Below are 16,889 nucleotides of genomic sequence, written 5' to 3' on the forward strand. Positions count from 1 at the left end.
TCTTCGTTCAGTTCTCTTCTGCTTCTGATGTGATACAACAAAAGTCCTTTCTTCCTCTTTTCTTCCCTCTGAACCTACTTAGCTCATGCTACTTTGTCCTTCTATTTCAAAAGCAAAAGTGTTTCTTTTCTTTCCCATGCACTGTAGCCCTACCATTTTCTCCAACCTACATTGATAGCACAGGCTCCAAACCCTAGTTTCCACTATGAATGAGTTTATCAAAACAGCAAATGTAGGTCATTTCTTCTGAAGGATTTGTCAGTAGCCTAGAAAAATAAAACAAAATTTCCCACATTGTTACATCTGCACTTATAGAAAAATAGTGTGAGTCCCAAATACTTTGCAAACATATTTTTGGAATAAAAATCTCTTCTTAATTTGGAAACTTCTTGAGTAATGGAAATTTAAAAAATGTTCATTAATTTTGGATTTTTCTTCAAATGTGATGGATGTGGCCTCTTATGATGATATTTGGTATGTAACACAAAAGTACATGCTGTTCTGTCTTCACACATACTAATCTAGTTATTTGCAATAGAGTATTAACCTAAGAACAAATATCTAAAAATAATTGGAAGATCACAATAAGCTCCCTAAAATAACTTTGTTGGAAAAATACGTGAAACACTTGATTCTAGTAATTGACTATTCAACAGATGTAATCTCTCTTCCCACATTCCTTTAGTGATCATATTTTGTAAGGAAAAAAAACCCCCAGGACTAAGGTCATTTGCAATTTTGCAATAATATTGGTGCAGGAAGTAGTTCAGAAAGATGTTGGAATTCCTAGGACATTTCCATAATTTATTGGGAAAGTACTGCAGAATATTTGAAATTAGTGCTCTCCTAGAAAAATGTTTGCCTTATTCCTAAGTAGCCCCAGCCCTACAATTAGGCAGGAAATAGGGACAGAGCTAAATAATATGTGAAGGAGCAGCTCAAAGTCCCAATTTCCTGAATCATTTCCACCTGGCATGGTTTTCCTTGATACCTGGATTAAAACTGCCTTTTTTTTTGGACCTTTCTTCAGAGGTATGAGAAAAGAATCCATATTCTTCAGGGAAAAAAATCATTAAAATATTAATCATATTATATTGCAGGGGGGTAGGGGAGTATCCTCAAAGAATAGCTTGTGACTAAAATCATGAAATCTTGGCCCAAAGGTAAATGAGAAATTGGATATCATAGTGGGAGAAGAACTAGACTAGAAATTTGGAGCTTTTGCTAGTTCTGATACTGACTTGTCAAGGGATCTTGGGCAACTAGTTTAATTATCGGTAGAAACAATTTCCCCAACAGTGAAATCCCAATAATAGCCCTTCCCATTTTACAGTGTTATGAAAGGATAAACTGAAATATATGTCTGTTGTGAAAATTGAAAAGTGCTATAATAATATAAGGTATTACTATCAAACAAAATGATAGAATTAAGATCAGGCAAGTTAAAAGAATGACAAAAGGTAGCCCTGCTTTAAATTAGCTTGTGTTAACCATGAATATTGATAATCTAGAATGAAGTTGCAAAGGGGAAAAAGTGGACTCCTGGCCAATTTATAAAACAGTCTTCCAACCCAGGACAGATTGGGTGCCCCACAGGGAGACTGGGGTATGTCATATCTTCACTTTTACACAGAATTGGCTATGCTCATAATGTAATATAAATTAGGTGAGTGGAAAATATAGATGAATCAAAAGAAGTATAACATTGAGAATAATAGATTCTGTAAGCCACATTGAAATACTAATGAGGAGTAAGTTCAAGATCTAATTCATTTGGGGAATTCAAAATATTTTTCTTTGCAATGTTTTCCTAGAATCTTCAGAGATCGCTTTTAATCTGTTATGACATCCTGTGTTATCAGTATCCACAATTTGCTAAGGTAAATGTTTAATCTGAAGAAGCTGATAAATTTTAAGTATCATAAATCCTAGGCTGAACGTTTCTGAACAAAACACTTATTTTAGAAACACTCAACTCTTCCATTTGACTGTTTACAAATCCATACAAAGAGAGTTGACCATAAATGTTCAGGGTTTTGTAGTAATAAGATTATTGCCTCAGGAAGTAAAGGAAGAAGCATGATTTGACCTCTGAACTGCAAGTCTATGATATTTATCCATTCAAAGTTGCCTTCCTACAGGGAGACAATTACTGATTTTGTAAAAAATAAAATAAAATCCTGGTTTTTAGTTATTACTTTAATTCTGGTAATGAATCTAAAATTCAGATGTATGTTGAAGTATGCTGTAGAGACACGGCAAAATATTTTCCATCTTTTCTGGTTCCCAGCTTTTTATAAGTTTCACTCAAAGCTGGAAGTATACTAAGGAATCATTCTGGTAGCTTTTTTTAAAGTGCAGTGATGTTTTGGTCTATACTTTCAAATTTATTCTTATTTATGGGGTGGGAATGTTCCTTTTAATTGTAGTAACAAGGCTTTGTGGCATTGCCTAGGTTACAGCTATGCCTCATTGATGGGTGACATGGGTTTGTCTTGACATGTTACACTGGGTTTACCATCCAGTGTCTGCTAGCTTTCGAAGGAGTTATTTTTTATTTTTACTCTTTACATTTTATTTTTTTAAAGATTTATTTATTTTCATACAAGAATTGGGGTACAGGCTAGAGATGCGGGGTGTAAAAGGATTCTCCAGAGACAGACTAGGAAACAGAACAGGTAGACGGACCAAAGTACACTGCTGAGGGGAGCAGCAGGCGGGACGGGAGAGGTCTGTCCCGCCATGTGTGTTTCTCCCTGGCCAGCCATGGAACTCGTGCTGCAGTGGCTGCGGATTGCTTCATAGGTTGCGTCTTAACCCCTGCGCCACCAGGGAGGCCCTCTTTACATTTTAAAAGGATAGGTTTATTAGGAAAAGGAGAAAGGAAAAAAGAGAGACACCTGCATAGTCATGGGCAGTCAGGGAAGAGAGCTGGGAAAGAGCTTACATGAATAATGGTAAAACTTTGGCAGCATAGTGATAAACAGGTTATAAAATAAGACTGGTTGGCTGAAGGGAACATAAGGTCAGCCTGTCAGGAGCTCTGAGTTCTAACCCCGGTGTTCCCAGTAAGTACTCATATTCCCTTTGTCAAGTCATTTCATTGTGATTTCCCCACACTGGCTCCCTTAACTTCCCAACATTGCCAGGAGAGCCAGAAGCAATAGGCTACAAAAATAGAAAAGTACTTAGTGAACTTAAAAATCTTGCTAATAAAAATCAATAAAAAAACACAAAGGAAAAGCCAAATAACAATAAGCTGGAGGTGTGGGAAAATGAAAGGAATAATCCTGTTTTCTCTCATTTTCTTTTCTGCCTTCTACCCCAAAAGGAAATAACAGAGAAAATATAAAATGAACAGGGAGAATCAATTAGTTAGGACACTGGGTTTCACATATACAAAAACTAAATCCAGTTAGTTTTTGCAATAGGGGATTTATTGAAAATATTAATTAGTTGTTTCATGTTATTAAGGGAATATAGAGAGGAAGGAAGCAACTGAGCCTCAGGAAAGAAAATCGAGGCGGCCATGTCTTTCATTTTCTTCACGTTGCCTGTAGCTTCATCCTCCCCATGGGCCTCTCTAGATCAGTTGTCTCCTTAAGCAGAAAATCTGGTCATTCAGAGCAAATATGTCCACTCATTACACCATCCATAGTTTTAAAACTCTCTTGTGATGACTTGTTTTCAGATAGCAAGATCCTGGGGGAAGGAGTATGATTGGCTCTGAGGGGGTCAGCTCCCCCTTTTAGTACAGTGACTAAAGAGTAAATTAATATAAGAGCCAGATTATTATTCGCCTGTGTTCAGAGTGGGAGGAGTAGTTCCCTGAGTAAGAGGGGAGAATAGTCATTCCTTATAAGAAGGGCAGAGTAGAGAGTATTGCTGCAAAGCCTGATAAGCAACAATCAGGAATATCTGGGGGATAATGTTACTTTTTGAGAAATATACAAATCTTTAGAAACGTTGACAACTCTCCCTCTTATTTCTGCCCACTTCTAGTTATATTTTAGTAGTACTGCTGGCAAATTACCAGGACATATAATAATCTCCAAATGTAAAAAAGGATTGTGTTCTGAACACTGACTTGTAAGGGATCAAAGGCCAGTTTAGAGAAGCAGAATCCATCTTATGCCTAAATTATTATGCTAACAGTCCATTTCAATCACCAAACATCTATTAGAGCATTTTTCTAAAGAGTCTAGCTCTGAAAATCATGGAATAAATATATTTTACCTCTTAGCAATAGGCAACCAGGTTGTGGTTGGATAAGAAAAACAGGGAAAGGAACTCTGGCAGGACACCCCATGACCCACAATTTATTCAACCTTTGTGTCTGTCATGGTAAGATGTAGAGAAAATTAAATAAATGTGCAACAACCTATATTGAATAACTGCTACTGGCTATGTGACTTCAGAAAACAGGTCTTGGTTTTCACATCTCGAAATGAATATGATAGAGGGTGTGTGTGTGTGTGTGTGTGTGTGTGTGTGTGTGTGAATGTTGGCAGGCAGTTGGATGGCTTTTTAAATTCCAGATGACTGTCTAAAACTCTTCCAACCCTAAAAGGTTATGTTCCTATGAATGAGATAAAGCATTTCCCCACAGCACTATAACTGCTTTGAGAGAAGGCAGTTCTAGGCTGACAGTTATATAAGGAGGGAGCTTAAGTCAGTGGAGCAGGGATATAAGCTGTACTTCTTGGATGGCTTCTGTTGTATATAGAGTCTTCCTTAGTAAAATCTTCTAGAGGACCAGGGAGTTCTGGTCAATCTACTTTTTTGAGCCTCACTATATTAAAAAGTAAAAGAATGCCAAATCAGGATTGAAAAATTAATGCAATTGTTTTTGTTTTCATTTGACTTCAAAATACATGATATAATTTTCATATTTTAAAAAATATAGAAGTTTTATATTTATAAAAAAGAATATTCATGATACAATTCAGATTATATAGTCCAGTAAACAGATGTATATGTGAAGGTTTATAAGTTACTTTAAAAAATATTGTGACTATAAAAAATGATGACTACATTTAGTATACTGAATTGTATATTTGAAAAGTGCTTAGCGAGTAAAAAAAGTTCTCATTACAAGAAAAAAATTTCAGCTAAATGTGGTGACAGATGTTAACTAGATTTTTTTGTAGTGATCATTTTGCAATATATATATAAATATTAAATTTTTGTGTTATTTACCTGAAATTAATATTTTGTCACTTATACATCACTTTTAAAATATTGTCGATAAGTATGTCAGTAAGTTTGTTATTGTATATATAAATTGTTTGGAGATAATAACAAAAGTCTAATTCGTGGCTAGTTTTACACACAAGGGCCTGACCAAATGACCCTCCGGGATTATCTGTGAGAGGCCATGTTCCTTGGCCATGTTCCTTGGTATTAGTAAATTGGTGACTGTTTCTATGCTAGTGTATCAAGCCAAAACTAATAGTGCTGTTTCACATATCTATCTGTCTAAACAGTTATACATCTATACATAACCCCTTACCATAACCCCTTATCAGTTATCAGAGTAGTTTCTACAAGTTGAATAAGAAATAAAAGAGTGAATATCTAAGTAAAGATATATAGACTAGATGCACAGTGAGTTTGGGGAATAAATTTATTTCAAATCATTTAATGGGTCAAACAAATATTCTTCAAGAGAATTCTTCCCCTTAAACTGGGTTTAAGTGAAACTAAGCATAGGTTTTTTGGGAAATCTTACATTCACTTTTTTTTTTTTTTTTTTTTTTTTTATTTTTTTATTTTTTTATTTTTTTATTTTTTTATTTTTTATTTTTTTATTTTTTTATTTTTTTTTTTTTATAGAGGCATGCTTTATTTATTTGTTTGCTGGTTTGTTTGTTTGTTTTTTTGTTTATACATGCACTGGGTACAGTCAGAAGCGCGGGAGGGTGAGAGAATTCACCAGAGCCAGAGCGGGGAGCAGAACAGGCAGAAGGACCGAAGTACACTGCTGAGGGGAGCAGCGGGCGGCAGGAGAGGTCTGCGCGCCATGTGGGACCCTCCTCTGGTGGCCGGGGAGCAGCCGGGGATCGAACCGGTGCCGCAGAGGCCGCGGGCAGCTTCGCAACCCAGCGCTCAACCGCTGCGCCACCGGGGAGGCCCTCTTACATTCACTTTTATCAATAATTTTAGAAGTTTTCTAACATAAAGGTGACAGTGATTCAATGTAGTGTATATAAACTGAAATGTTGTTTTCCCTTACAAGAAAGGAATTTGGAAATTCATATTCTATGCCTTAGATCAACAAAGTTACAATGTCTGAGGGGATAGAGTGGAAGTTTTTCTAAGTTTGGAATTAAAAAAAATGTCCCAGATAACTAACACTCATGTGTTGAGAAAAAAAAAATTGATGCCATAAGTAAACTGTTTTCCTAGTTGTTACATTTGATTATTATAGGATAGAAATAACAGAAAATTGTTATTTTATGAAAAAACTTCTTTACCATTTTTCTACTTCATATAGACAATATAAAGTTGCTACTCCCTGTAAATTTCAGCATATAATCATTCCTTTGTAGCAAGTACTTCAAAATTAAAAAGAAATAAAGGCAATGTTATTAGTTTAGCTAAAGAGAGTTTGTTAAAGAGCTATGCAAAAAGAAGAGAGGTTGCCATTTTCAAGTGGGAGACAAGTCAGACAGACCAACTGCAGGGAAGCAAATCAAAGAAGAAAGTAGGTCAGCAGCCCCTTGGCAGTGCAATGAATTGCTATTATTTAAAGGGATGGTCAGAGAGTAAAACTGCCTGTGACCAAGAATGCCTGAGAACAATGCTCAATCTGACAGAAAAGCCGCGACAGAGCAAAAACAGTTGCAAAGCTCTGAATGTGAACTACTTGTCCTTGGGTCAGGCAAAGGATGAAAAGGCAGAACAATCTCGCCATTCAGAAGCTTCCGGGTGGCCAGTAAGCTGAGCAATGAGAAACAAACTGAGCTGAGGCCCTCCACAGAGAGAGGAAGAAACTACCCTTGGTCAGTCATTTTTTTCTATTAAAATGCACTGGGCATCTATGATGTTCAGGCATTGATTGGTCAGTGAATAAAACAATGTGTTGGTTGATTATCATGAAGTTGACATTTTAGTGGGAGAACATACCACAAGTCCATAAACAAAATATGATACAGGAACTGAGAAGTGTTCTTTAAAAAGAGAAACAAAATTAGATAAATCACAGCAAACAGATAGACAGTAAGGGAAAGAAATTGGGGTACTGTAATGGGATAGTCAGCAAAGGCCTGTCTGACATGGAGCCATCTGAAACATGATTGGCAAATGAAATGAACAAGCACATTGGTTGCAGGCTCTGTTGTTATCAGAGGGTTTCTCAGTGAGCTTAGAATCAGAGCAGAATGACTTGTTATGTGACTGGGTGCATAGTGGCTTCAGTCTGTGGTCGTGTGGAATGACCAGGGCTTCAACAGGAAAGCTCCTGCCTGGGGGACAGAGCCTTCTCAAATGCCAGCACAGTAGATCATTCTGTGGATACAGTTAAAAAACACAGACAGCATTTGTTTCTGTGACTGTAAATGCAGCTCTTCTTTCATTTTATTTTTAGTGCTTTCACAGCTAACCACTGACTCCTGCTGATTGATGCATTCTTTATTTTAGATATACTCTTGTGTCCGATCAATGGCAGTCAAGTCTTGCAGGCTAGGGAGCCATTCTGTCTCTGTCTAAAGTAAAATTGTCCAACGCCATTTAGCTCCATAATGTGTAGGCTTAAAATTTTAAATCTACTTCAGAGTTTATGGGGAATGCATTAGCTTCAAAAGAAAAAGATTGTATTAGGAGAGCACTTGACTGTAGAGGACAAAAGAGGCACTCAGGCTACCAAAGTGATTTTTATCCTAGGCTCAGTAGCAGGGTCCTTGCAACATACATACATACATACATATACATATATATATGTAAAGATATTATTTGAATTTATTTTGAATAAATTCATTTGAAAAATGAATTTATTATTTGAATTTATTTTTGAATTTATACTTCTAGCAATTGCATGTAATTGTACCTCCTCCCTACCTTCTCCTTATTAATTACTGCTAAACCTTTCTCCTACACTTTATTATCAGCAAAAGATTTAGTAAAATATCAATATATAAGTAAAAATATACCCAAAACATAGAACACTTATGAATACTTAAAAATATCAGGTGAATATTCTGCTCCTATTCCCGTATATGATAAACAGAGAAACATACTGCGGATTTATTCTTTTGCAAAGAAATGCTTCTCTAAGTAATGGGGAATTAAATAACACTCATGTGTTCATTTGCTGTTTATATTAACTGACCAGTCACTGTATTACACAGAGGTTAGTGGCACAGACATAGAATTCACTTCAAATAGGAAAGAACACAGTATATTTAAGGTGAGTTCAGGACATGTGTTTAGTTTTGGAATGAGATTAATGTCACTTGATTTCTGTGAAACTCAGTGTGTCAAGAGGATTAACCCAAATACATGTGAAAACATTTTGGGAAATGTAAAGCACATTTTGAATCAGAGAGATAATAGACCTTTACCAAGGGACATTGATGTTCCATATTACAGGCTAAATGATGCTCTTAGAATATGTCTATTGATAGTATGATTATTCGGATAAACTTCAGGGATCAATATTCTAGAAATCATTAAAAGCCATCATCCTAGTGCTACTGAAATCACTCTTTTGTATATAGTGGGTGCTGGAAAACTAATATCCATTGAATATATTTTGCAAATAGTTTTCTCATCTAGAACGCAAACTTGCTGTTGTCCTGGGCCTATCCATTGTATTGCTCAATAAACAGCTGTCCAGATAATTATCTCTCACTTTGGAGCTTTTCTTTCCCAAATCAAATCTCTCCTAATGCACGATTTGTCCTCCTGTCCAGAACCCCTCTTCTTTGAGCTAATTTGCATTATGTGCACACAATCCTTGACTATGTTCCCACCTGATTGGTAGTTGTGTCTCTCTCATGCTCAACACTCAGTAAGGACTTTATTTTATTTTACTCATATTGCTTTATAGTTACTATGTCTGGTCTCCACAATTAGACCATATATTTTTCTGTGTCTCCCAGAGTCCCAGTCCCATGTCTGAGGAAAAATAGGTGGCAGGTATAATGTGATAACATAAATCTGAAGAGTTGTGAACCTATAGCTCTGAATCATAAACAGTGTTGCAAACCAGTGTTACCTCAATAAAAGAATTACAGGCCCAGGTTTGTGTCTCAACCTAATAAAATACTGCAGTGCGAATTTAACCAAGTCCCTTTGCCATCTGAAATTATTCCTTCATCTTTAAACCAAAGTGATTAGGTTTAGATTAGACTAGCATTCACATTCATGATTATTTGGAGGTCAGAGACCCCTCAGAGTTTTTGCAGAAAATTATGGACCTTCTTTCTGGAGAAGGTACAAATACTACTATAAATGGAATTCCAAAATGGTCACAGTTTCTCTAAAATTCACTCACAGATTCCCTAGAGGACTGTAAAATTATTTCTAAGGTCTAAAGTGTGGAGAGGGGGAAAAAAGGAATAAACTTACATTTGCTACTCTCAATGTGAATTAGCTTTAAAATGTGAATTTGTGCCACACGTCATTTGAAGATATAATTGCTTTTTTTGGGTAACTTATAGCACTCACCAGAGAATAAATATTTCAGTAGAACAAAATATCTCCTCTGTGGATTAATAACATCTCAGGGTCAGTGAAGTTGTTAGTTTGCCCTGCTCCTCATTACAGAGATCCCTGTATAACCTCAGAGACCACAATTTAGCTTTGGCTTGAACATATGCAGAGATGGGGGGCCTCACTCATGTTTATTGCTGGGCAAACAAAGAATTTAAGACTTTTCTTCTTTATATTGAGCTATAATCTTCCCTCGCTACATAAATGTAAGTCATTGGCCCTATTTTTGCTTTCAGGAACTGCACAGATAAACTTTATTTTTCCCCCAGCTTTCAGGAATAGGAAGGATCTTATATCCTTTCAGCTATCTCTATGTTAAACATTCCAGTTTCACATACAATTTCTCTAGAAAAGTGATTTCATAAGACTTCTTTTAATTCCAATTACCTTCTTTAAAAGAAATCTTGAAAAGCAGAGTTCAGAATCAGGCAATATAATCCAGACAAGATCCGACCACCTTAGTGAGCAAGCAGTTTCCTATTAAACAGCTGACTCAGCTGGTAGGAAAGCCACTAACACTGTCAAGAGCTCTGTTCATAGAAGCAGGTAGTTACCTGGCCATGTTGAAATTGTCAACCTTATGCTTTAATCTTAACATTATTGTATTTACAACCAAATGAATATTGCTGATAGGAAAAAACAAAGATTCAAAACACAAATTGACCAACCATCCATTACCTAGTAGAAAGTCGACAATAGTCTGAACTACTTTGAGAGCAAAATAATTTGTGTTTCTGCAGAGATGTTGCATAGAAATGGCCTATGGAATAGCTCTCTGATAATTTATCACCAAATCCTGCTTCATCAAAACCTTCCCAGCTTTGCCTAAGTGAGTGATTTTACTTTATTTATTTATTTCTTTAAAGATTTATTTATTTATACAAGCACTAGGCACAATCAGAAGTGTGGGAGGGTGAGAGAATTCACCAGAGCCAGAGCAGGGAACAGAATAGGCAGACTGATGAACAAATGCACTGCTGAGGGAAAGGTCTGTCGCGCCATATGGGACCTTCTCTGGTGGCCGGGGATCGAACCGGCGCTGCAGAGGCTGCGGGCATCTTCGCAGCCCAGTGCTCAACTGCTGATCCACCGGGGAGGCCCTGATTTTACTTTAAAAAGGCTTTCTCATATAACGTTTTGATCATTATTATTGCAAAAATAAATTTATGGGCCTCCCCCGTGGTGCAGCGGGTTGAGCACAGTGCTGTGAAGCTGTCCATACCTCTGCAGCGCAGTTTCAATTCCCAGCCAGCCAGGGAGATACCCACATGGTGCAGCAAACCTCTCCTGTCTCGCCTCCTGCTCCCCTCAATCTTGCTTTCAGTCAGTCTGCCTGTTCTGCTCCCCACTCTGCCTCTGGTGAATCCTCTCACCCTCCCATGCCTCTGGCCTGTATCCCAGCTATTGCACAAATAAAAAATAAATCTTTAAAAAACAATAAAGTTAATGTAAGTTAGGGTAAGCAAGTAGACCTATATTCAAACATGGGAAGTAGCTGACTAGTGATTAATAAATTGGACATCTTGGTTATCATTTTTTAAATGTTTGTCCTCCAAACATGGGCAAATCAAAGTTGGTATTAAATCATTAACCCAAATTGTCTTGAACATAACTTCATTACTGTGTAGTTACCTTGTGGATGAGAGGAATGAACTCTGGAGTAAATAGAAACTTTGAAAACCCAGAGAAGTACAAAAATTCAGCTCAGGTAAAATAGTGGCAGCTGGTTGAATGATTTCTTTCATATTTCAGAGGAAATCCCAACATCCTCCAAACCAGTTAAGTGCTATTCTAAACATATAATAAATCCTAGAGAATGCGAGAAAAATCTAGGGCAGCTTGCAAAAAGCTAATGGGGAAACTGAACTGCAATCTTTTGACAATGGACTCTTATGATTAGTTCATTCATTCAGTGTATATTGAGGGATTATGGTGTGTTAGAACTTTTCTGGAAACTATGCTATCTTTATAACCTTGAACAAATCACTTGTCTTGTCAGAGTCTAAATTTTATAATCTTGGTATTTATATCATGGAATTATGAGATTTTGTGATACATATATAAGACTTAGTGTAATGACTTATTGGAACTCAATGAAATCCTTTCCCTTCTCCTTAGCAATTAGATCTCTTTATTTTCCCTTATGTACTTTATAATAATATGAAATAAGTTCTATTTCTTAATAACAAAGGTCTCTCTACAGTCTTGGGTCAACAGGAATTACAAGTGATCTGTGTTTGCAGATGAAATTAAAGTATTTAAATATTATTACAACTGATCAAATATTTTTGCAAGATAATCCACCAAGTCCAAGGATGTCATTCTTTGCCAAATAGTGTTCTGAGGCTTGCTGACCAAAGCACATGCAAATATGTACCTTTTTTTCAGTCTCTTTGATTCATAGCAAATATGAGTTGTGACTTCCTTTCATTTACCCATTCTAAATGAAATTTTTTAGTAATACTTAGAATAATTTCATAAACCTATATTCTGAAGTACCAACTGTGTACAAAATTTTCCAACTTAAGCATCACTATATACAGTATCAGGTAGTATGATGTTTTAGCACAATAATCAAAATGAAATGGAAAATGATTTTACAGATTGAGTAGGATTATAATTGTGCCTTCTGACATGTACTCCAAATTTGAATTATTAAGAAATAATCTGAAAATATATTATTATGGAACAGCCAAAGCCAAATAGCAAGTTGTTTATTCTTTCATTAATTCCACCAATTTTTTGTGCAACAAATATTAACAAGCACCCATTATTTGTCAGATACTGTGCTTGGGACCCCAAAGTGAAACAATGTGATTCTGACATCAAGAAGTTTGCTGTAATGAGAGAGATACGTAAACAAATACAATTCTGTAGTGTAATTGATACAAGGGAAATTAAAACAGTGCAGAAATAAGAGCAAGATCTAGCTAGGTAACTATTTGGGAGTTAGTGGAGCCTTCACAGAGCAGGCAAGCTGAGACCTGAAGGATGAGTGGAGATTCTCAGGTAGGTAAATGGGAAGACAATATTTGGCAGTGAGAATAGAAGAAGAAAAGCACCAAGGCTTGAAAGAGCCTGGAGTGATAGCAAATGTGGCAGAGGAGGTTAGCATGGGTAACCTGTACATGACTGTGAATGGGGCACTGGGAAAGGACTGATGAGAAGTGAAGCTGAATAAGGTGGAAGAGAATAGCTCATACAGCTATGTAACAGGCAAAAGTATGCCAATATTTTCCTTTTGGTGGGTGATGGGGGAAGTTATTGAAGAATTTTGAATGCAGAAGTTTCATAATTAAATGGGAATGTTCTGATGCCTCAAGAAGATTGACAGTATCGTGAGTCAGTTGTTGACAAGTTACAGAGATGGCACACATACTGCTTTGTCCTAGGGATTTCAATGGTTCTCTTTGTAATAGAATTCAGGTTGCCAAAAGAAATATTTAAACTAAATGATATATCAGAATTACCATAAGAGCCCGTGAGCAGATTTTTACTTAACATACAAGACTGTGTATGTTTAATAGACTGTGATGTAATTCTTAATGGAGAAGATTTAATTATGGAAGACGATCTGTCTCTAATGGAAGTTTGGCTATGTGTGCTTTCATTCCTCAGTGAATAAAAGGTTTACATAGGATTATGTTGTTGAGATTCTTGGAAAAAAGCACATGTACACCTACAAAAACTTTCCACTCATTATCTTTTGCAGCAAAACAGTTAAAATCTATCAGAGACAGATTTTACTTAAATTGAACATACACTTTATAATTGCAGGGGTGAAGCATCTGAAAGGCCAGAATGAATCAGCATTCCCTGAAGAAGAAGAAGGTGTAAATGAAAGAGAGGAACAGTGGGACCATTAGTTATGGGTCCCCAGCAAGAAGGCTTCTTGGGAATAAATGAACTATTAACTTTTCTGGATATGGAGCATCACAGAGCACCGCTGCTTGATTCCAGAAGTATTCTACATCTCTGCTCTCCACACACATACAGTAGTAGTACACATCTGGGAAGCCCTCACTGATTGAACTTTAGAACTAAGTAAAGTTGTTCCATATTAATTAATTGAAGAATAAGCATTTATTTTATGGTAATTTTTCTTTTTAATGACATAGAAATTTGCAAACATGTGAGTGTTCTAACTTTAATAATGCAGAGCTTAATCCCCGTTGTCCTACTCATATGATTATCTTCTAAGGTCAAATGTAAATACTATTATCACTTTAAGAATAAAAAATAAATGCATTTAGTCATGATTGTGTGTCTGGGTTTGACTTGCAGGTCTTTTAACTTCAAAGCTTCATGGAATACTCTCTGTATTTCTCATGTTTCTGTGTACAGAGTGCTACTTAGAGTGCTACTTCAATTCCAGTACTTATTTCAAAATGATGCAGATGTCAGATTTCTTGATGCAAAAGGTCAATATGTTAGTCTTTTTTTCCCCTCCAACAATACAATATATTTTTTTTTTTTTACTTAAGGACTACAGAATTCTCTTTATTTTCTCAGATGTGAAGGACAGTTTCCCATCATTGCTTCCAGTTACTTGAAAGAAAATGTTAAATCTATATTAAAATATGCCAAATCTCCTTGCCACTTGTTTTGGTTATTACTTGAAATATGAGCTATCTATTTGATGTTGCATTTTTATAAGTCATTAGAATTTTACAAATCTATTATAAAATAAAAAATCCATTAGTTCATACACATAGTCATTCATTAATCCAATTTCTATTTTTTATGAACTTATTCCTAGAAAGGCTCTTTACTAGAGGTTATGGAGATAAAGTTCTCTCTTATTGAACTGACAGAGAAGACAAAGAATTTGCATGAAACAAGGTTTTCCTTATTTATTTATTGAATATGGTTTGATAACTTAAAATTTTGTTCTTCTGAACAATACCAATTTCTCATGACATATCAGTATAAAGTATCTGCATCATAAAAGTTAATCCATCCATTTTTCATGGATGAAAAAATATGAAAAGATTTCTCAAGTTAGTGGACTAAATTAAGACAGAAAAAAAAATCAAATGTGAACTCACTGTGGGATCTTTATATCAAGATTGAAAATGTAAAGCCGTTGTTTTTTTTTAATGTGAATATGAATTTTATAGAGAGATTAAGAAAAATGTGTGAATTTGTGAAAGAATGAAATAGAGATAAAAATCACTTTCCTTAGTATATTTTCCCCAAGAAAATAATGCAAAACTCATTGATAAGTAGTGTCATACATATGAATGTCTTACCTCCCTCGCTACCTCCCTCCTCTCCTCTTTATCTCCCTGTCATTTTTTTTATTTTGTTAAGCTAGCTTCAACCAAAACTTTCTGGACTTTCTAAACCACCTGCTATCACTGTTTGTTTGATTTTCTAAGCCTCTCTCTACTTAAAACCTGATTAAGGCACATATTTGTTTTAAGTAATTTTGAATTATTTGTGTTTGGAAAATTCCTGATGCCCCTTGAGATAGCCTGAGGTGCTAAAAAATAAAATGATCTGTCCTTCCTTTTTCTTAAGGAGGACTTTAATATTTTTTTCCCCCCACAGGATTCAGACAAACACAAAGAAACCAATGTTTTTGCTGATTTTTTAACATTACTTGGGGGAAATGAATAACTTGGTTTCTGGATTCTTCTATTTTGATGTCCATTCTTAAAAACACAACAAGATTAAAATTAAAAGCATAAGTTTTCCTTAGGAAATGTTGGTTTCCTCTATTCTTTTGTCCTCTCACAACACAGAGATCACAATTAAAAACATAAGTTTTCTTTGGGAAATGTGATGACTTTCTCAGAAATTTGAGGGAAACAACAGAGATAATGAGTTTTCAATTTTCTTTTCTCACAATTATAGTTTATGGCAACTGTTTTTAAAAGAATACTGTTTGTTTTTAGCCATATGAGTAGTCAAAGAAAACTTCGGACCAAAACAAAACAAACAAAACAAAAAACTTTTCTTTCCTAGACTACATTTGTAATATAATGAATAGTTAGATGGGCTTTGAGTCTCTCTGACTTTGTTTCACATTTACCCTCTATCAGATTTTAGACTTCATTTCTTCAACTTTAGAATGAATATGACCATACCTACCTACTGGGTTATTGTGAAAATTAAATCATATAAAATGCTTAGCTTAGTAAGCATTTAATAAGTGGTGTCTATTGTGATTAGAGTGACAAAATACCTGAAGCCATCTGCTAAACATTATGGATTACATGATTCATGTATTCAACATCACAGAGGGGTGATAGATCCCTCCACATAATTTATAGTAACTCCAACTGTAACCCAAACCAACCAAAGAGCTTTACCTGTTCTTTAGTGTGTTAAACTATCGCCTTCCCTTTGTTACAAGCCATTTCCATCTCCTAAGCGTCTCTTCTCTGTGATAAAGTATCATCCATTTCTCCCCACCTTTTCTCATCACTCTGATTGCTTGTTTTTGGATCCTTTTCAACTTTGGTTATCAAATGTAAGAAGGTTCACGTCAGGTGTATAGGTTGGGAATTATTTATTCTCAAGACATGAGATACTGAAACATAGACTATGGCAAGGGATAGCAGTTTTTTTTTTTTAAATATTTATTTATATAAGAACTGGGGTACAGGCCAGATGTGTGGGAGGGTGAGAGGATTCACCAGAGACAGAGCAGGGAACAGAACAGGCAAACTGACAAAATACACTGCTGAGGGGAGCAGCGGGCACGACAGGAGAGGTCTGCGGTGCCATGTGGGACCCTTGCCTGCCGTCTGGGATGGAACCAGCACTCCAGAGGCTGCGGACAGCTTCAGAGCGCTGCGCTCAACTGCCTGCGCCACCAGGGGAGGCCCAGGGATAGCAGGCTTTTATACCAAGTTCTTCTCAAAGACAATGATTGGTAACCCTATTTTCTTCCCAAAATGTCCAAGGAAAGGATCAGTATAAAAAAAATTCTCAAACTATTTTCTGTCCTTAAAATTTTCACTCTCCATTTTTAATAAAAATTTTATTGAAATAGAGTTGGTTGACATAGATTTCTAGTTTCATCATCTGCCTATGCTGCACTATGATCACCACCAAAAGTCTAGTTTCCATCTTCTACCACACACCCAACCCCTTACTTGTACGACCACCATTTTGGTCTTATAGTCTAAGAATTTGTTTTGTTTGTTTTATTTTTTAATTTTCTT

At 35.9% G+C, this 16,889-nt stretch overlaps 1 protein-coding gene across 2 annotated transcripts in view; it reads left to right on the forward strand.

The window, feature by feature from the left end:
- PPP1R1C (protein phosphatase 1 regulatory inhibitor subunit 1C) overlaps window positions 1–13,987 on the forward strand; it is a 101,286-nt gene extending 87,299 nt beyond the window's left edge. Inside the window, exon 5 of one of the 2 annotated variants that reach the window (XM_037521860.1) lies at window positions 13,492–13,987. In XM_037521860.1, coding sequence (XP_037377757.1) covers window positions 13,492–13,580 — 89 coding nt within the window. In that variant the 3' untranslated portion in view covers window positions 13,581–13,987. The remainder of the gene's footprint in view (window positions 1–13,491) is intronic. The other variant, XM_037521859.1, reaches the window with a different exon arrangement.
- Window positions 13,988–16,889: the final 2,902 nt, after the last annotated feature.

Source organism: Talpa occidentalis, unplaced genomic scaffold (assembly GCF_014898055.3).
Source record: "Talpa occidentalis isolate TD23 unplaced genomic scaffold, MPIMG_talOcc4v2.1 talOcc4.3, whole genome shotgun sequence".
Classification (NCBI taxonomy): domain Eukaryota; kingdom Metazoa; phylum Chordata; class Mammalia; order Eulipotyphla; family Talpidae; genus Talpa; species Talpa occidentalis.